Source organism: Achroia grisella, unplaced genomic scaffold (assembly GCF_030625045.1).
Source record: "Achroia grisella isolate CSIRO2021 unplaced genomic scaffold, CSIRO_AGI_Agris_v1 utg402, whole genome shotgun sequence".
Lineage (NCBI taxonomy): Eukaryota > Metazoa > Arthropoda > Insecta > Lepidoptera > Pyralidae > Achroia > Achroia grisella.
The window spans coordinates 3,883,231-3,905,688 of record NW_026712841.1 but is presented as its reverse complement, the minus strand read 5'-3'; the positions used below and the strand labels follow the sequence as shown (position 1 = coordinate 3,905,688).

General features: G+C 30.8%; 4 protein-coding genes across 4 annotated transcripts; 1 reads left to right on the top strand and 3 right to left on the bottom strand.

Moving 5' to 3' along the window:
- Positions 1 to 1,808: 1,808 nt before the first annotated feature.
- LOC131844513 (follicle cell protein 3C-1-like) lies at positions 1,809 to 4,509 on the bottom strand. Its single transcript, XM_059193426.1, has 4 exons — positions 4,395 to 4,509; positions 3,202 to 3,383; positions 2,644 to 2,823; positions 1,809 to 1,982 (listed from the first exon to the last, which is right to left on the bottom strand). Exons 2-4 carry the CDS (start codon positions 3,343 to 3,345, stop codon positions 1,809 to 1,811), a joined length of 498 nt encoding a protein of 165 aa, XP_059049409.1. The 5' UTR covers positions 3,346 to 3,383; positions 4,395 to 4,509.
- A 3,511-nt stretch (positions 4,510 to 8,020) lies between these two features.
- Positions 8,021 to 11,183, bottom strand: LOC131844351 (armadillo repeat-containing protein 7-like). The gene is made up of 3 exons (XM_059193210.1): positions 10,911 to 11,183; positions 10,189 to 10,359; positions 8,021 to 10,076 (listed from the first exon to the last, which is right to left on the bottom strand). The coding sequence occupies exons 1-3, from the start codon at positions 11,017 to 11,019 to the stop codon at positions 9,829 to 9,831; spliced, it is 528 nt and encodes a 175-aa protein (XP_059049193.1). The 5' UTR covers positions 11,020 to 11,183; the 3' UTR covers positions 8,021 to 9,828.
- On the bottom strand, positions 9,316 to 9,792 carry LOC131844534 (hydroxyacyl-thioester dehydratase type 2, mitochondrial-like). Its single transcript, XM_059193447.1, has one exon. It carries the CDS (start codon positions 9,790 to 9,792, stop codon positions 9,316 to 9,318), a length of 477 nt encoding a protein of 158 aa, XP_059049430.1.
- Positions 11,184 to 11,967: 784 nt separating the features above from the next.
- On the top strand, positions 11,968 to 21,799 carry LOC131844261 (eukaryotic translation initiation factor 2A). The gene is made up of 12 exons (XM_059193097.1): positions 11,968 to 12,100; positions 12,175 to 12,316; positions 13,052 to 13,187; positions 13,908 to 13,987; positions 14,777 to 14,955; positions 15,471 to 15,625; positions 16,173 to 16,257; positions 16,656 to 16,831; positions 17,384 to 17,559; positions 18,457 to 18,710; positions 19,029 to 19,207; positions 20,397 to 21,799. The coding sequence occupies exons 1-12, from the start codon at positions 12,076 to 12,078 to the stop codon at positions 20,520 to 20,522; spliced, it is 1,713 nt and encodes a 570-aa protein (XP_059049080.1). The 5' UTR covers positions 11,968 to 12,075; the 3' UTR covers positions 20,523 to 21,799.
- The last annotated feature ends 659 nt before the right edge of the window (positions 21,800 to 22,458 follow it).

Below are 22,458 nucleotides of genomic sequence, written 5' to 3'. Positions count from 1 at the left end.
TACCATGGATATATGTTCTAATTTTGATGTCTATAGAAAAAAATATGCAATGTAAAAAGAAACTTAAAATAAATAAGAAAATTATTATGCAAATAAAATATTTTTATACAAATATTAAAATCAAAATTACATAAATATGTATATTAAATACATTAAAATCAAATTAATTATGACTTATAAATACTATACACCAAATTATTTAAACCTTTAAATGAAACTATAGACATGTGATGCATGTGTCTTAAGACTATCTTAGACTTCATATAAATATAATAATAATACATAAAATATACTAGAACTAGAACATATTCGAAATTATTTCTACAATACAGTATATAGAAAACAAGTACCATTTTAAACTAAACCTCAACATAATAACAACTAGTTTTGTTTTTCTTAATACAAGCAATAAAACATAATTTAAGTAAATAACTCTTCCTGCACGTAGATAGCGAAATTACCATTTCAGACGCAACGAACAGTAGCTCTGTGATACAGAGCAATGAACACTAATTTTTATAAGAGTTACTCCTCATGAGCTCTATTTATGTAACAACTTCTAACGTTTCAAAAAAAGTAGAAACTTGCATAGTTTCACTCAAAAAAGATTTACGTTTAATTATTTTCATTATATGGATCTTCGAAAATAATTCCTTGCAAATATTCTGTGCTAAAAATATTGTATCAAAGATTCCTACAAAAATTACTTTGTTTCTAGTGACGGAAACGTGCTCTGTGGTACATTAGTTTACGCTCACCGGATCACATCGCGAGCGCAACTCTTGTCATAGTTTCCTCCAGCGGTCTATATCCTCTATTATACGACAGTGCTGGATTAGACTAGTAGCAAAAGTAGAAAAAGCTACGGGCCCCGCGAAATCACTGTCTAAATATAAGACAACAAAAAAATAATCAGGTTTTTTATAAATTTGTCAAAGTCTACTGATTGGAGATTTTAATTTGAAACTAAAACCAAACTTAACTCTGGCTCTATGATTCATTTACTGTCCAGGTCCCGCGCAGTTTAATCCGGCACTGCTATATATACTACAATTTTGAGATTATGTTAATTTGAAACTTAATTGACTTTAATAAATTACAAAACGAACCTAATAAACTAAAATAGGAACATAAGTAGTATTTAAAAGTATTGTAAATAACAATAAACGAAACTAGCAAGAAGTAACATTTATTCAATAATATATTTCCAAATTGATTGTGTACCCATATTTACACCGATTTCATTTGTGTATGTTATTATAATATTGAAAGAAATAATAGTAAAAAAAGTCTTGAACACGAACAGCGCCATCTAGTCCAAGCTTGCACATTTGAGACTAAACAACTGATATATACGCAACGTGACTAAATACATTCTATATACGTAAAAAAACATATATTCATTATTATTTAAAAAAGCCTGGTAACCTGGTATACAAATATTTGTAGTGTGACAAAATAAAATGCCTTTGATGAAAATACGCAAGCCGCTGTACCGACGTTAAAGTATAGGAGATACCTACTTGTGGACAAATGTATAATAAAATAATAATAGGAAAATCTGTATTATATTCCTATATCAGAATTACATTCCTATATTTATATAGATTCCGAAATAGTAAGGACGAACAATAAATATTCGGAGATTTAATTGCCTTATTGATTTTATTCTAAAGTATACCTACGTTACAAAAATAAATTAAATTAGATAAATATGCAAAATAGATAAGAAACTTGTTATAGATTTCAAATGTCTGTAGTGTCTCGATATAAATCGTATAAGAGATCAAATATTACAACTAAATACTTTAACATTTGTGATGCTGCCCGTCAGTACAGCAGAACTCTTTTCCGGCTGAGAAGCTGGTAGGTGTCCACTCCCCGCCGCAGTTCTTGATGAAGAGGTAAGCTTTCTCTCGGTGTATATCCCGCTCTACTGCCCCACATATGACGGGACCGGCACGAGGGAGGTATTTCAATATCTGGAAAAAATGTTATATAAGATACATTTTTTTATAATATGTAGTTGTATTTAAATTTCTATTCGCCATTTCAATTTTGTAACAATATATATTCATATATACTTAGACATCCTTACTAATATAGTATTATAAATTTGAAAGTAGAGATATTTGTTACCCCTTCACGCAAAAACTATTGAACCGAACATCATGAAATTTTGTACACTTGTTCTTGAGTGTATTAGAATGATCATAGGATACTTTTTATTAAAAAAAAATTGATTCAATACGAGCGAAGCCGCGGGTAAATGTTAGTACAAAATAAAGCAAAAATAGGAGAAGTTTCGAATGGCTCATGGACAAATCATCCTTGTGGTCCTTATGGGGGTTAGGTGTCGTGATGTAGATAATATATTACGCATTTCTTTTTTTTTCTTATGTGGTGAAACAGACACCGTCATCTAAATTTCTTTGATAAATTGTTATACTTACTTGAAGTAGATAATTTATATTACTTGTTGTTATTACCTAATTGTTATGCCTACAAAATTGTAGTACCACGTGTCTGTCATATAAAAGTAATTAAAGATATTGTGATTACCTCACGGGACCTGCTAGAATAACATATTGCCTCCTTAGATAAAAGTTAATATTAAAAAGGATTAATGTACACTGTACATACCACATCAAGACATTTATTAACACAATGTTTGAAGCCACCACCACCACAAGGCAGGCTTGGGGAGTCCGTGTCGTAGGTAACCACTGGCTCGCCTTCCGGGGGACCACGAGGCCTGCTCCGGCGACCTTCCTTCACGCCTACCTGTTGCGACATGAATACGCCGCACTGGCAAGGTTCCAGCTAGGACAATCACCAGCGTATAAGAAGAAATAATCAACACAAATGAAGATCGACAACATACATTGATCGACTATATACAGTAGGTATATGTGTAATAATTATTTTCTGTGGAACAAAATTATTAAGATTCGATTCACTTATTTGTATCAAATGGAAAAGGCAAATAGTAAGTTGTAAAGGAAAACTAAAGTTTACATAGCATTAATTAAACCTGTTAAGCTGTTTCTGAAATTACCGTAAACAAACATACATACATAACTTACCAATATGTATTTCGTGTAGAAATTGTGATCGGGCTTTGTCTAAACAATGTTATAGACATAGCTCGTTTACTATTTAGTTACATGTATAAAGAAATCAATAAAAATAACGACATACCTCGCCGTAATCGTCATTAAAGTCAACATCTTCAACAGATTTCAAACTTTCGTATTGATCTCGTTTGAGCTTCCTGCGGCCCTCAGTATCAGTAAACAGATACAAACAAATCACCAACAACATCCATATGCGTGCACCAACCATTTTTGCTAATTATTAATTATTATATCCACTTCAACAACCTGTAAGAGTAAATAATAATATTTATTGTGTTTCTTATAAATTACACGTAAGTAAAGTCTATAATTACGCCTGCAGGGCTTTCTTGACTTTCATACTGTAAGAAAAGTTTAAGAACAAACTGGTAGAAATTAAAATAAAAATATTACAAGCTTTAAAAATTACAAGTAGAAAATATTTAAAACAATAGAAGAGGATTCTGTTATCTTCTATCTATATCTATATATCTACTTACTTATAATAATTCTGTAGAGAGGTCAATTCTGTACATAAAAGTGTTTCCAAAATAACTATCATAACAAAATGCAATCAGTAAAATTTTTGTCTGTCTGTCTGTATGTTAGTTATAGAAACGAAAACTACTCGACGGATTTTAACGAAAATGGGTACAATTAATCTTCATACTCCTGGGCAGGTTATATATATGTATAGTATACTTTTCATCGCACTACGATCAATAGGAGCAGAGCAGTGAAGGGAAATGTTAGAAAAACACATCAAAACCACTGAACCGTGAGGAAGGACATAGGCTACTTATTTTTCGAAAAACGATGGAAACGCAGACGAATTCGCGGGCAACAGCTAGTAGATAATAATTATTCCAATTTTATTGGTAATCTTATTAGTAAGATTTTCAATAAAGTTGAATCTTTTTTAGAAAAATGTTCGTATGTTTGTTACCTAGTTACTTAGTTATGCCTAAACAGTCATCTATAAGAACCACAACAGAAAAAGACAGTAACATAGTATGTTCTAATCTTTTTCTTATTAAAATAAATACCTAATTAACAGGTAGTTAGCTATTTATAATATTAACAATATTTTTCATGCTTTTTTTCTTTACATTATTCCAACAGCGAAAATATTAGGCACTCTTCTTTTTCCATCAATCAGATAAAAATATAAGATCATGCGTTTCTAAAAGATTAATTTAAATTTGAAGATTAAGATAAATAGACATTGCTAATTACTAAAAATGACACCAAAACCCCGTGTATGAAAATGTTACTTACACAAAAATTAACAGGTATATCTGGTATGTCTTTCCTTACATCACTCTTTAGTTTAACGTAACTTACTAAATGGACTGTGGTAATGACGGTATCTATATAAACCTGGGGGAAAAGCATAAGAATTCAATGAATATGTAAATGCTTATTCAGCAAATCGAGTGTACGAGTGAAACGTGCTTCAAAATTACCGCACAAATCTCGTACGTGATCCAGTGTAAACGACAGATAAGTGTGTATTTCTAGATAGCCAAAGTATTTTAATAACATAAATAATTTAAGATATAGATAATAGGTACTACGTAATTACTGAAAACTAACCGTATGCCGCGGTTTCATCCTTTATTAATTAAATTAAATGGGATGGCGTCCCATCGCCCTCTCAAAATATTACAGTAATTACTTTCTTTCACTTTTTCTCTGCTAAGGGTCGTAACATGGTTATAAATAGCTTCGGTACAGATACATAACTTAGGCCAAATTAGTCTATTTACCAGCCTTTAATATCGATTTTTTTTATATCTCATAGGGAATTTCTTCAATTGTATACAAATTGTTAATGAATTGAGGAAATTGAGAGTTCCTAATGGAAATGTGCTAACTTCGCTTACATCTGACCGATTTCTAAATTTATTTTTGCAACAAATAATGTACCTACATTTAGGAGTTCTATACTATACTATTTTTTTTAATTATCTAACGTTGAAACAATTTTTTTACCGAAATTGTTGAATCAAACAATTGAAGAAATAATTTAAATTAAAAAGATTGTTTAATACCTATGTCATGAGAAAAAATAATCTCTTGGTAAAAACAAGTTATATAAAGAGCGATTTTCGGACATGACATTTTTAAGAAATTTTTACGCAGCTAGTAGCGATTTGTTTAACCCTGGATGTAAGAATTTGACACTTTATTGCACCCTTATCAGCTTACTTTTAGTTTAATAAATTTCATACTAAACTGTGTAATATCAGTTAATTAATTAATACTTTGCTTTAGGTAATATGAATAGCGTTACGTTACGTCGTCATGTGAAGCCCGTGGCACCTCTAATGCGTTGCCATTCCGGAGAATTAAGATGTTATGACGCTTATCTTGCAATAACATTGCCTTTAACTAAAACAGATTACAAAGAAAGCTTAACAGCTAACATAGGTAAACAGAGGTACCCAAGCAGAGGACTTATTACAAAGTGTGCCTCGGTGGTATAAACCCCGGTGTTTTAAGGCTCCTTCAGCATTGGCGAAGCGTCTTGCCGTTTGTTGTCTAGTTAAGTGTGACAGTTGTTAATAAATGGCATCTCAAACGAATTTTTTTTTTTTGAGGGTTGATAATGGAATGGTGCACCCGCCTGCGCTAACGGTTTACGCTGGCGGGGCACCAGTGGAGGATGATAAGATGAACATGAGGTCAGGTCAGTTAGCCCATCGTGCAAATTCACCAGGAATTTAACATGATGGTTTCCAGGGGGAACCGCGTGGAGGTCGACCTGACATGGTACATTGCTAGCAATGGGCGTTACTAGTTCCTATTACTAACAATCTTCCCCCTTCTCAAACGAATTAGATTAACAATTTAATAATAATAATCGATGGCCTCCGTGGTCTAGCGGTTTAGCATACAGATTTACTTCCAATGGTCGCGGGTTTGATTCCTCGCATGATACAAACATTTGTATAACTACATGATTGTATCGGTCTGGGTGTTTTTTATGTATATTATGTATGGATTTACAAAAATGTATTTAAATCAGTTGTCTAGTACCCATAACACAAGCTCTGATTAGCTCGCGACTAGATGGCAATATGTCAATTTTCCCAGGGTAATTTATCCATGGTAGTCCCAAAATAATCAGGACTTGTACTATGAACACAACTCATACAAGTAGGAACTTATATCTTTTTTATACATATAAATAAATAATAAATCTTTAGTTATTTTAAGTTTCAATATATATATTGAATTATGTATTAATTATATATGCAATTATGAATGGATTCTTTAACATTAGCAGTTGATCAGTTGTTTAATAAAGATGAAAATTTCAATCCGCCTCTGAGAAACTTTGCGATGCAATCAATATATTATACCTACTAAGCTGGTAATTTTGTCGATTGAGTGGGTAACTTAATCCACTGTCTCATCAAAGTACTTTTTTCTGCCGGTAAGGTCTATCTAATGGTTTGTTATTACAGTTACTTGGGAAATAGCATACCTATACCTACAAGTTTGCCAATTCAATTGTCCTCTGTGAAGCATAAGTTGATAATAAAAATTGACAGTCAGAGTCTCAAGACAGGGAGATATTGTATGAGTATACCCAAACGAACATTTGTTTCTTGTATTACGTAGTATTCTCTTATAGGTGATATAAAAAATTAATTTAATGGAAGCCCAAGTAGTTATTGTCAATATTAAGTTTTATAGAAATATATCATAGAGTTGTTGTGATTTTCTGTCTAATATACTTATCGTCAAACTTGCTTCACGCTGCAAGGAGTGTTGGACAGGATGATTTTATTAAACTATTATTAGCATATAAAAATATTCAAATCGAAATTAATTAAGAATCAACATACACCAGTATATTTATTTTTATTGTTGTTTTTGTGATGCGTTATATTTTATATTTATTTTGCATATTTTGTTGTGTACTGATGATGCAAAGAAATTATTTATCTACCTAACTGTATATTTGTCACCTATTTCGTATTATTAAGGCTACTTGTGAAGGAACCCTTTTGTGGAACATCTCATGCATTGCAATCCCACTGTTGGGTACCACGATGTTACGCCGCCGTACGTACCAACGTTACCAAAGCAGGAGAATCTATATTGGCCGGCGTTATAACCACAAATACATGCGTTTTATTGTAGACCGACCATACATATTACATTATTTTTTAAAATACTAATTAACGTTGCGGGTATAGTATATTTATTAAAAACAATGTAAATCTTACTTGAAGTTTAATAGCTATGCCAAAATCTTAAAAATGACATTGTTACATTATTTCAAAAGATTGACGCATGCTGGCTGGACCAAATTACTTCCATGGTTAATATAAAAAGAACTATAGATCTACACATAGTCATAAACAGCAAAAGTTCATATAATCTTTAATATTTTAATTAATGAAATGTCTTCAAATTTGTATATATTATAGCAATACTTACAAGTTTAAAAATTACTTTAAACTGTCACCCCCACTGCTTCTAACAGGATCTAAAAAGTAAGCTGCTCTCCTTGTATATATGTTAACAAAAACAGCCAATAAAATTATTCAATTACTAACATTTTATCAACTTCAACTCGCCACAAGTAAAAAAAACCATAAATAGTTTTGGTTTTCGCATTAGAACTTTTTGTGCGATTTTTATTTTTATTCCTAAGCAAGTCACATGGTACTAAAATAGGCTTCAAATTGTTTGCAGAAGCAATATTTTTCTGACAATGGTTGTATTAATTATTTATCGACAAAAATCCATCCCCTATAAAGTTTGTGTCATAAAAATGAAGTCAAATCGACCGATTTTACTACACTTAATACATTTAAAGGAATTTGATGACGAAGTAATAGAACCATAAATTCCAATTAAGGTAATAACTATTCCAACAAAATTCATAATGTGGCATTATATTTTCAACTTTATAAACTAATTCACAGCCCTCAATAAATGGGATCTAAGTAATTTATAATATATTGACCAAAAATTTTAAAAAGCACACTACTCTAGCCAAAGTTTTAAGAAATTTTCAAAAATCCTAAGAAATGTCTAACATTTAGTACACTTCTACGCTATTTCAAAAAACGTACATTGTTTAGAAGGTATATCTCTAATTACTACAATTTACACAATATGAAAAAAGAAACAACACAACAAGTGAGTTTAATAAACAAAAAATACAAACAGTAACAAAAAGTACAAGAAAACAATTCTAACCTGAAAATTTGTAACTATACATAATACTAAGAAATAGTATTCTGACCAAAACAATACAGGGTCAAAAAGAAAGTGTTTAATGTATGAATGTATTCATACCATGGCATTTAAAATCTATATAATTTCAAATTTAATTTATATAGACGAATAATACAAATTGTATAATAGAAAAGCCGTTGACAAACGGAACCAAGCTATAAAACAACTTAATCTTTTTAACTATTGATATTTATAAGATATTTATGAATGCATATCCACACCCAAAAATATATTTACACTTAACAATAGCGTTATGTGCCATTTCATCCTTTTTTTGTTTTTATATAGCACAATGAATATTATATAAACTATTGTACTAAAATTTTCCCAAGAAACGGAATGAAATTTGATATTTAACTAAATTAATAGTAATCAATATAATTTAAATTATCGTCAGGCTTTTCTGCGCAGAATTTCGTTTTACAAATAGAATATAACATAACAGAAGTTTATAACATTAAAAATATAAGTATTTTAAAATTATAAAACATTGTAACCTCAAGTATTTTATTAATACAGGTTCAAAGGATATATTTACAAATAAATTATGAGCTAGAGACTATCAGTCTTAATTAGTTTTGATTAATTGTATAATAATGGACAATACATGGACAGAATAGAATTTATGATTGGTTTAGATCTCTGGTGTTTCATTTATTCAAGCATATCTTAATATTTAGATTATTACTTAGATTTATATTAATCTAATGTAGAGCTAAATTGTACTTTATGACTATTCCCTAAATATAATTTTCGAAAATTAACATTTTATTGGCACATGTTAATAAAAGCCCATTGAACTCTATTCAAAATACATAGATACTATATTTGTGTATTTTATTAGCCTGTTAGATCTACAATTTTCCGGTATTCATAAGACCTAATCTTATAAATTAATAATAAATTACTTTAAAGATATAACCATTTCACTTTATTCCTAACAGTCTTTGGCTAACACCAATTTAGCCTCACCCTCAAACACAACCTTCTTTTCCTCTTCAACAATACAGTAAAACTTTACTTTGAGTATTTTCCTCACATCAACCAGTTCTACACTGATAGTCAATTTTTCACCAACAAAGCATTTATTGGGAAACTTCATAGTTTGTGACACTAGCACTGTGCCTGGCCCTGGCAAGTGTGTGCCTATAAGGCCTGCCACAAGCCCATTTAATAATGCCCCATGAACAATTGGTCTTTTATTACCACTGTTTTGATGTAAATAATTGTGATCACTTGTTAAATTAGAGAATGCATCTAGATCTTTTTGTGTCAATGTCTTTTGTATTCTAATTTTGTCGCCAGCCTTGAAAGCCGAGCTACTAAATGATGTTGTATGAATCTTGCATATCTTTTGATAGTTCTTGTTATTCACCGCAATGTATGGGAATCTATTTGACAATATTTTATTCATTATGAAATTATTTTTGTTTAAACAATTACCAACATTTTATTTTGTACTGCAAATATCTTCCAAAAATATATTAGCAAGGTTAGCTAAAATACTATCTTTTCTTTCTTTCAGTGTTTTTATTAATTGGATGGTCTCAAAAGTATTTATTTCTGATTTAGTTTGGTCATTATACAGATATATCAAACTTGTTAGTGCATCAGCCGCTACTTGATTATTTGAATTTAGTAATGCTATTATTGGCTTTACTCCATTTTGTGTCAAGATATACTCAGCATTCAGTGGGTCTGTAATGTAATAAAAATGATTATCAGCACATATTAAACTTTATTCATACATATTCCTAATTTGTAAGAAAACAATTTAAAAAATTCTACTACTGGTATTTTTAATACTGACCTGAACACAGATTGCAAATGCCTGCACATGCAAATTGTAATAATGTTTCATTTGTTTCATTTTTCATAACATGTAGAAAAATGTCCAAGACTCCAACTTCTCTAATGTATGCATAGTTTATTGGATCATATGCAAAATTGGCCAAATTAGCTAAAACTTGACACTTAGCATCTGAAAAATTAAAATAATAATAATTGTGTAAATGTTTATTGGATTTCAATTCATTATTATGACTTGTCTTCTGCTGAACATTCAATATTGTTATACATTAATAGTGTATACCAGAAACAATTATTTATTACCAAAGTTCAGTATTTTAATGGTTGCACATACACATAGAATAAAAAATACAAAGCTAATGTTCAAATAATTATTTCGCATGTATGGAGTATACAAATAAGTTGATTTAATCTATACATATAAATAAAATTGTAGTGTCTGTTTGTAATATTGAAATAGCCGTTTTTTACTATACGCATATGAATAACGGTACATACACCAAAACAATATTTTATTACAATTTTTGTCTGTTTGTCTGTCTGTTCGGGCTAATCTCTGAAATGGCTGGACCGATTTTGACGAGACTTTTTTTGGCAAGTAGCTGATGTAATAAGCACTTAGGCTACTTTTATTTTAGAAACATTCTTTTTTTTTAGAAAAATAACGTTAAATTCCACGCGGACGAAGTCGCGGGTGCAGATAGTTATAAGTAGAATACATACCATATGAAGAGGAATTAATATACTCGTCTACTAATAATGATAGAAAACTTTCACGATCAGTACCATTTCTAGGAGTACGTTTCTGTAGTTGAATTTTACTGCTAAACATTGAATAAAATAATATGATACAAAATATCTAAATTAATTTAAAACTTCAGGACCTAAATAAATTAGGTGATGAAATATTATTCAAAGAGTATGTTTTAACAGATTTTATGTAATAGAATTATTTTTTGTACAAGTCAAATAACACAAATACACATTCCGAAGAAGCCATTTTGAATTGAATGAATGAATTCAACTATTATGAATGAATGGTAGGATGAACGTAAGTTACTGAACGTAAATGAATTTATCCCATTTCAGTGGATGATAATTCCTTATACGAATTCTCAAGTGTAACGGATTAAAATTGGTAGGTTAGGGATTTTCTATGAACTGCTTTAGAACTTCAGATGCTAGCTAAGCTATATAGCTCGCAATTCCAACTGTTAAATGATCTGTATATAAACGGTAAATATAAAAAAGTAAGTTGTAATATTTTATGTTTGTAAACCTGTCACAAATTTAGCATATAAGTATTTTATTGTATTATATACGACCCTGTGTGCCCATAAAGCTATCATGCTTTTTAGTACACAGTCACATAATTTTAATTGTAAGTCATTGTTGTTTTTAATAATAAGTAATTATAAATGTATTGCGTATTATTTCAAAAATATTACAAAACAAAATGTATTTGGTGGAGCGTCAGCTTGTTTGCTATTCCAATTACTTAAATAGAATGTAATTACAAACTCATATAACTAATTTAATTTGTATTGTAAACACTGGCACTACAATAAAATTACATTTTTGCATTATAGTATAGTAGCGCCACCATAATTAAAGTCTGCTTGATGTCGACTGTCAGCCGACAGTTTCATTCAATCATATTACACACATGAATTATAATTTATAATATTTATATCCGCATTCGAGCAGTCAGTCTCAGTCAGTCATTATATCAAATAAAACATTTGTAATCTGTGAAATAAAGATAATATAATTACAGTATAATTAAAGTAAACCAAATATTAAAATGTGCTAATCTTGAATATTGAGGAATATTATAGAATGAAAATTTTGTAGTTGTAATTCATAAAATATTATACTTAGAACTAAAATGAGTGCCACTCCACACATTGCCGGTATAGACAAAACTTATTTATTGTTATAAATTTGTGTGAAGAAAAGGTTATAAATTAATAAAATTTTGTTACAGGTTTGACCAACAAAAACATTTTCTTAGTTGAATTCAAAGAACCTTATGGAGAAAAAACGCTCAGGGATGAAACAACTCCAAACATACGTAGTATTATATACAGTCCTAAAGGCACATATCTTGCGTACAGAAGTGATAGAAAGTATGAATTTTTTAAAATTTTATATTTGGTATTATTGATATTAAATTATATTTTCTTTGCTATTATTAATGTGTGTCAGCGCTGTTGTGGCAGATTACAGTCGTCAAAGTCGTGACCACATAGACAATTTTATTATTTTGTTTTATTTTTTTTGTGGATGATAATGGAATGGTGCACCCACCTGCGCTAACGGTTTACGTTGGCGCTATGAGCTAACTGACCTGACCTCATGCTCATCCTATCATCCTCCACTGGTGCCCCACCTGCGCTAACGGTTTACGTTGGCGGGGCACCAGTGGAGGATGAGGTCAGGTCAGTTAGCTCATCGTGACAAATTCACCAGGAATTTAACACGATGGTTTCCAGGGGGAACCGCGTGGAGGTCGACCTGACATGGTACATTGCTAGCAATGGGGTTATCAATCCACATTACTAACAATCCCCTTCCCCTCTAACATGTATGAGTCTTAATGTATATATAATGTGGATGATGGATATTGCTAATATAGGTCCATATTTTAAATACCTGTCACCTGGAATAAGAATATAATATTATTTTATTTTTATGTAGGGTGAAAGGATTTAACATTACTTATTTAAACAAAAATATTTTTAAATTACAATTGTAACACTGTTGTTTTTATACAAAAATATGTTTATTTAAAAAATATGATTGAATTTAAACCATTGTAGATAAACAATAAACAGTTATATTATTATTCTATATAATTTTAGGGTTGAAATAATAAAATGTGCAGACTGGTCAACCACAGCAACCATAGATGGCAATGTGAAAGATATGTTTTTTTCACCATTAGATACTTATTTCATGGTTTGGGAGATGTTTGTTCTGACAAAGGAAACCCCTCAGGTATATTATTATGTATTATAGTGGTAGTTATTAGTATATTTCCGTAACCAGCCATTACATACATTTACAATACAATTTTAATAATGCAGACTTAATTACACACTTGGATTATTACTTGTCGCCAATTTGTACTGTATTTAAATATTAAAATAAATAAAATGCTAATTTGCGCTTCACATTTAATTAGGCCATTCCCACCATTTTTACAATACAGACTCTGTCAACTGCACAGAACATTATAAACAACAACATTAATTATGCCAAAGACTATATATACTACATATAGATAAATACTTTATTCTCTATTGCAAACACAAAGATAAGAATGTAGAAAAAAAACACTACAAGAAGCAACTATCTTTGTGTACTGCAATAGTAGGAATCAAATTGGCTCAATACATTTCCTTATAGAATTGAACAGATATTGTATTAACATTTGTTAATGCAGGATTTCACTTTGATGGCAGCACATTATTTGCTATTAGCAATTATCAACTTTATAAAAGATAAGTTATGTGAATTTATTTAATTTTTATAAATAGGCACTGAAAATTATTTTATATATATATATATATACTTATAGATACAAGATGTGTAGGTCAAGGAACACTGGGATAGTTAGTTATGAATGGAGCCTGTTTGGGCTCCATTCATAAATAACTATCAATTTCAATAAAACTAAATGTAATAATAATATACTAATAAATGACTTTTTAACAGGGTAAACCAAATCTCCATGTCTATAAATCTGCTACAGGTGAATGTATAGGATCATTTATGCAGAAAAATCAAGCCGGATGGTAAGTGCATTTAACATCCAAGGATATAAAATTACTCCTAGAATCTAGTATTATTTTAGGACTTATTAAATACTTGAATTAGAGAAATTAAAAAAAAGTGCATTTCCAATTAAATTACTTACCATTACCATTTATATTTCATTCATTATATATTATACTATTATATTTCTATTGTACTTCACAATATAATTAATAATATTTTGAGAAACTTGCAACATTAGAATATGTTGTTATAGAATGTGACCATAGTAGTAATTAATATAATAAAGTTTGTGCATTGACACTATGAATGAATGTAATAGAATAATTACATTATTTTCTGCTGTATGATAATGCTGTATAAAAGTAATAGCATGACAAAGGCTGTGGGTGGATTAACACTAAAAAACTATTTTCTATTATTTAAAATAATACTACTGGTTTTAAATATGTTCAAAACTATGGAAAATTGTGGAATTATTTTGTAAAATAATTTTTGAAGTAATAATTACAATACCAATATATTTTGTTTTAGTAATTTAATGGAATATCAGGAATGGCGTATTATATATGTGACAATGTATTTATTATTTTTAGTAATTTCTTTTGTTTTTATTCTATTATATTATTATGTTTACAAGTCATATTTAAAATAATTATATTATATATATATTTATTATAGTATATTATATATATATATATATATATATATATATATATATTATATATTATATATATATATTATATAATATAAAAGAATAATCTTGTATCAATCAATCACATATGTTTAATTTTGAAGTATTATTTTAGGGAACCACAATGGTCATCAGATGAGAAACTGTTTTGTGTTCAGATGACATCAAGGATACTCTTCTATGAGGATGGTGTATTCGATCGCTATGTGCAGCACCTACAGGCTGATAAGCTCAAATCTTTTAGTCTGTCGCCAAGTCCGGGGCCATCATATTATTTAGCTGTTTTCACATTAGGTAAAAAATATATGTCAAACTTTCAAAGTAACATGGTATGTAGGAGGAACTACAATAGATGGAATAAAACTATTAGAATGTACTAATAGACCGCTTTTAAAAATAAATATAATTTCATTTCTGTGAATTATTTTTCGCTATTTATGTATTAATACAAATTATATTATATGATATTTATTATTCTTGTAACAAAAGTCACATAAGTTTTATGTACAGTTATCGCCAAACTGCTTGATAGTTTGTGGGCGTTAAACAACTTCTACTTCCGTGGTCTAGATGTATAGCGCATCGCATTTGCTTCCTATAGTCGCGGGTTCATTTCCTCGTACGATACAAGCATTTGTATTCATGATTATGTGTATGATTCTTTGAATTGTTATCTATGTTTATTGTGTAGTATTTCCAAAATAATGTATCTAAGTATCATCGACTACCAATAACACATGCTTTGCTATGGTAGCATATTGCTGTGTGAATAGTGCATTAGTGAATTGTTATTATGATTTCATGTCCAGGAAAGCAAGGTCAGCCATCAGCATGGCGTGTATTAAAATACCCGCAGTTGGATATAACACAATCAGTCGTCAGCCGCTCTACCTTTCAGGCTGACAAAGCTACATTCTACTGGAATAGACGAGGCACCAACATATTTGCGATGACACAAACTGACGTAAATATTGTTATTTTACTCCCTAGATATTACACCTCTGTCTCACTTACTTTAGCGTCAAATATAGTTAGCATTTTATAATATGTTTCAATTAAGGGATAGATATGTTAGTGAAATTATAGTGTACAAAGCATGTCATCTTAGTCCTCCGAAATGGAAATGTATGAGTGGTCACGGGCGTCACATGATAACTTGATGTCCATAGTGCAGTTCATGAATATACACAACGGTTACCATTTACAATCAGGTGGGCCGTCAGCTTATTTTCAATTGTGTCGTCGGCACGAGTCGTCCGACTCTTATTGGAAATATACGGGGCATCTAAGCCAGTGTGTTACAATTATATAAGTACTTTTTATTTTTTTATTTATTTCTATTAGACTGTTCCAACAGAAAAGAACGCAACCTGCCCTTAAAACCTTTCCAATTGTGTATTCTCTGTCAACTGGGCTATGAGTTATAGCGTTACTGCTTGTAATAAATATTAAGCCAATATAAGTTACAATTCTACTTAAGATCAAATAAGATGCTTATAATTTGTTTACAGGTAGACAAAACTGGCGGGTCTTATTATGGGAAACAATCATTATCATACGGCGACGTGAAAGGAAACGCTGGGAATATGGCATTTAGTAAGTTTTAGGTACAATCTGCTTATAATTAAGCCACCCATTATATTTATTGTCAGTACACTTTTTAATTATTTAGTGAATGATAATGTTGTTCATTCGACTGCTCTATCCACATTCGCTGGCGATGCACCATTAAGATTATTTGAATGAAGTTAGGTCCGTTAGACCATTGTAACAAACCACAATGTTTTCAAGAATGTTTTTAATCTGGAGGTCGACCTGATTTTATGTTATTAAAAGAGACAAGAGAAATTATATTAATTTAAATAATTTTGCATTGAATTGCTTTAAGATGGCTAAACCGTTTTATATTGTAATTTCGAATGATTACTTGCTACCTTCCGATTCTCTTTAATTTTGATTCGTGAGGAACTAAAGAATAAATTATTTTCCTACAGGTAAAGAAGGCCCTATCCACGCATTATCTTGGAACCCCGGCAATTCGAACGAGTGGGTAGCTGTGTATGGCCATGCTCCAGCCAAAGCGACGCTGTTCAACGCAAAGTGTGATCCACTTTACGAGTTCGGGACTGGGTCTTGGAATGCTGTTTACATACCACCAGAAGGAAATTATATCCTTTTCATATTGAACATATTCAGCCATTAGTCTATAATTAGTCACACATGGCCTACTACCATACTAGTCAATGGTGTAGGTATATTTTTATATAAAACGGAAGTAGAATTAGTACAAAGTTGTCTGCATGGGTACCTCATTTTTTTATCGTGTAGAAATATGGAGCTATGATATATGTTTGCTGTAACTGGATACAAAATTGTTTATGTATTATTGCTCATGACTGTCTTTAAAAGATACGAATATCTTTTAAATATCTGTGGTAAAGTTGCATAAATGAGATATTTACCATGACAATGTTCGAGCTTTCGATATTATTCTACGTTTTATTATTTCGTAGTAGACGCCAGTCTTTCATGCCAGGAATAAATATTAGGATATACTTATATATTAATAGTATTTCGTTTTTACAGTATTGCTCAATTAACATTTCATATTTAATTAAATGTTCGTTGAGCACACTAATTTCAATATACTAATTTAATTAATGTTATAATGATTAATATTACATCATTTATATACAATTGCATCCTTAACTTGAACACACATGTTCTATTGGGCGGTTTTGGTAACATAGCCAGTGGACACATTGAGGTGTGGACCATGCAAGGCTACAAGAAGGTGGGCACGTGCTCCGCCCCGGATACCACCAGCCTGCAATGGGACCCGCGCGGAGAAACCTTCCTCACCGCCACCACATACCCCAGGCTTACGGTCGGCAACGGGTATGTATTCACTAAGGTATAATTTAGATCATTGGAGCTTTCCTAACAGTACGTGAGGAAATAAAACGTTCCTGTAAGGCAGAGGGGTCAAATATATATTAGAAATAGAAATAATCTATTCAAATAAACTTAATATAAGCACTTTTGAATAGTCAAGTTTTTTATTCTACCGCTATTAAATTTAGAATCTGTAGGTGGGCCAAATTCAAATAATAAATGCACTGAATTATTATTATTATTAATTTATGTAGTTCTTGATACAGTTTGTAGACCGAATGAGGCCCGCAGGCTTCGTGACATCACATTTTAAAACATAATATAAAACATGAAATTATTCTAATGTAATTTATGGATTATCTCTAGGCTATACAGGTAAATCAATTTAAAGATGTTTTTGCGTTTGCAATAATATATGGTCAGTAGATAAATTAATGCTCAAATATATATAACCAATATATATTTGCGCATTATTTATATATATTTGCATTTATTTATATATAATTTTAAATTGATTGTGAAGTTACCACGTAAATGTTGGTAAACTATAATGCGCTGTTTACTAACTTCTTAGTTTGCCTTATGGTTGACTGGTAGACAGAGACTAGGTGTTAAGTTTACAATATGTACATTTATATATTATATTTGTGCATTAAAGTTTCAATAAATATATTTCTTCAGTAGAACACTGCTAACAACAAATGAAAATAATGAACTTGTTAGAAAATATTAAAATCCAAAATGGCGTGACATGTTAACCGTACTTATAAGCGACTGACTGCGATTCATATCTTAGCTGATTTGTACAATTTCACGGTATCCCTAATACCAGTTAACTAATAGTTAGTTAAAACCATAAATTTGTTTCTATGTACTTTTTAATCCATCATCTAATTTTAGATACAAAATCTGGCACTACACCGGAGCCCTTCTGCATAAACATGTTTGCCAAGAGAAAGAAAATTTACTGGGCATCTACTGGCGGCCGGGACAGTATCCCAAGAGTGAGTTATCAAGAGCTGCCCCCAAAGGCATCGAGGACTCTACGCCGAAGCCTGTCGGTGCATATCGTCCGCCAGGCGCAAGAAATAAGCCCTCTAATTTCACGTTACACGAACATGAGAAACCGCATCGTCCTGGAGAAAATGCTAGTGGTATGTTGAAACTAATATTGCATGAATAGGTGTAATACTTAAATGTATAAGATTAAAAGATATTGGTGTCAACTGATCTGTATGCAAATAGCTGTTACCAGCAATTTAATTTGCTTTTTTGAAAATGATAGTCTCTGTTCATCATAAAGATAGAGTATAACTTCACGTAAGACTTTAAGATTCATTTTCCTTCATGTAGTCGTGAAAAGGTAATATACACAAAATGCGACACAATTTATAGTTATAACATTAGTACAGATATAATCTAAACTAAAAAATAATACTGAAAACTGAGTTACTTCAATTATTTTATTACAGCAACGCCGTCTAAGCAAGCTATCAAACAGAGAGAAAAGCGAGAAGCGCGAAAAGCTAAGAAAGCTGAAGAGCGAGCAACAGGCGACCCCCCGCCACCGCAGTCCCCCGTAGCGCCAAGGCCTGCCTTTGTCTCCACAGGGGACCCAGAAAAGGATAAGAAAATAAAGAATTTAAACAAAGTAAGTGTTAAGAACCATAGCTGTTGCTCTTTATAATATTAATAATAATATCTCAGGACAATTTACACAGCGCCATCTAGTCCCAAGTTAAGTTATAGCTCGTGTTATGGGTACTAGATGACTAATACAAATACATAGGTATATATGTTTTTTTGTAAATACATAAGTATGTTGGATGGATACATTGGATGTTGATGTAAAATATGTATTACACATAGATAGACATCCAAACTGATGCAAACGATCATGCTCATGAATACAAATGTTTGTACTTTGTGAGGAATCGAATCCGCGACCATCGGTAGTGCTAAACCGCTAGACCACCGAGGCTTTTATATTTAATTTTTTTTATCTAATATATATTGCAAACAAGCCGATTGTCTACCTGGTAGACAGTGGCAAAAGTCGCTTAACTTGTGCGATGTGACATCCATACTCTTCATATAATAATAATAATCTCAGGACAATTCACACAGCGCCATCTAGTCCCAAGTTAAACTATCCAAAGCTTGTGATACGGGTACTAGATAACTGATACAAGTACATAGATAATTTTTTTATCGTAATATTTATTTATTATTTATATTATACATAGAAAACACCCAGACCGATACAAACAATCATACTCATGAATACAAATGTTTGTGCCGTGCGATGAATCGAACCCGCCATCATCGGACGTAAAGCGGTGTGCTAGACCGCTAGACCACCGAGGCCGTCAATATATAACCTGATTATTAAATAGTCATGTCACTGTATTACTAATTTAACTTCCATACGTCTACAAACTGATTCCCAGTATACAAACCACCTAAGGTTTATTTCGAACATAGTGGGGTACTCTGTCTTACCCTAAAGCAAGCTGTGTATCAATTGGAGGGAGAGAATTTACAAGATATATGGGCGTAATATCCTTATAGCAACCTTAATACATATAACCATAAATATACCTTTAGCAACGCATAAGAAGCACAGAATGACGTGATATCCGTGCCGTACGTAGGCGACGGTTGCCATCAGGTCCATCGCTTGTACGCTATTCCGTTTACATAAAAAACAAAAAAAATTAAGCTGTATGGTGGCACTAATAGTAAAACAAAGACACCCAACCTTAGTAAGTAGGTCTTTGTAATTATACAAAGTAAAAGACACAGAACACGGTAAAAATAATATAATTAAATTATTGCAGAAACTGAGTGATATAGACAAGTTAAAACAACAGAGGGCAGCTGGGAAGCAGTTGGAATTGAACCAATTGGCCAAGATAGAAAGTGAACAAGTGTTGCAACAAGAACTAGATCTACTAAGATTATGATCTCGCACGCTTCAACACATTGTTACAAACCCACACATCATACATGTGATTAAGCATAATAATATTTTTTTTTATATTTCTACAGCTGTAACTTTTATTTATAAGTACCTCCATTTGTTGGTAAGAAATGTGTTTGCATTTAATTAGTTTTTTTTATTATTATTATTATTGCTTCAATAAATAATTGTTTTTTAATGCTGTGACGTTATTTGTGTGTAAAGATTGTTATAGAATATTTACTTTAATAAAGTGTGGGCTAGCTCGTTATCAAAGCTGTTGTACTGAGTCTAGATATCGGCAAACAATTTTAGCATGAATTTAATACATCTCTTGCGCAGTAAGTTTTATAAAAATCTACAACGCAAGCTTGGTTGTCTATGGCTCTTCTTGTTTGCCGCGAATTATATAATGAAATATATTTTTATACATGATCCCTAAAAATCCTAATTCATCATTTATTTTAGATGTAAAAAAGTAAAATCGCTATATTTAAACATATATATAAAGAATGTTTATATTTATTGCAATCTAGTGTGCCTGAAATACATATTAATAATGTTACGCCGTTACTAATAATAATAATTTGAAACGGATTGAAATCCACTGTTATGCTTTTTATACGCACCACTTCAGAATTGCAATTGCTACTGTACATGAAAATGTATAATATTTGTCACATGTGAGTGACTATTTTTCTTATACTGTCCAAGTTTATTATCAATGGTTTTAGTCAGTTTATTTGACAGTTATATTTACATTCTTGTAAGGAAATTACTATAATTCACTGATAATTAAACCGAAGAATATTCGGGCCAGTTAAAGGCCCGTTTAAGAATAAACGTAGTGTACGAGTCATACAATTAAAAAAAATCAATTTTTGTTTCGGCCATAATTTTTATGGACAGTATCCAATATTGAAATATATGAACTAAGTTTAATTTAATAGAATAAAGCTTAGTTTAATAAACTTGTCTTTTAATAGTTTTAATTTTCTAATGACAGTCCTGTTTTACTTGAAATAATATTATTTTAAATTAATTATTGAGTTGTAGACTACCGCGACAATAATTTCTTTGAAATTGAAACTTAAAATGTATGTAAATTTGTCTGTCTTGTTAATATGTCTGACTGAAAATGTTTATAAGTATATCATAAATATGTATAAATGTTATTACAAAACATTATTTGACTGAACAAATTTTCTTCAATTTTCACATACAGGCATTTTTACAGTGATTGTTAAATAATATCTGAAGTATAATATGTGTTAAATAAAGTATTAGGACAATTGTATTTTGTTTTATTTTATTGATAACTACGTTTTGTATCATATCTACTCAAATTATAAAGATCGAACATTAGGAGCGTTATTACTTTTTTGAGAAAAGTTAGGGACGGATGTCACTAAGGAATGAAATTCAAATATAATTAGAAAGAAAATGCATGAATTTGCTTATTTTGTTATGCTTCAATAGTTTGAGCATAATATAATGTATGAGTCTGGAAAGTATTATTGTTAAAAAACATTAAGTATTTATTAAAAATTGTGAATAGTACTCACAATCAGTACCGGATTAGTCTAGTAGCAAGAGTAGCAAATGCTACGGGTCACGTGCCCTCACGTCTATCTGAACATTCGTCAGAACATTTTTTTTTTAGTTTACAATAGATTTGTAATCCGAAAACATTCGAAATTTGTTTTTTTTAGGTCGTAGTGATTAGAGCAGACCAGTCCCTACAACTCCTAGTATACTCAATAAGTTGATTTTGTCTTGACAGTTACTGAACAGCTTGCACTTTATTTATAAAATGGCACCTATTTTGTTTGTGTAGCGGCGTGTACTGACCGAAATTGAAAATGAACACAACGTAGAATTATATAAATATAGTTACATAATTGAAAAGCTATAGCAAACAATATAGCCGGTAATGTACG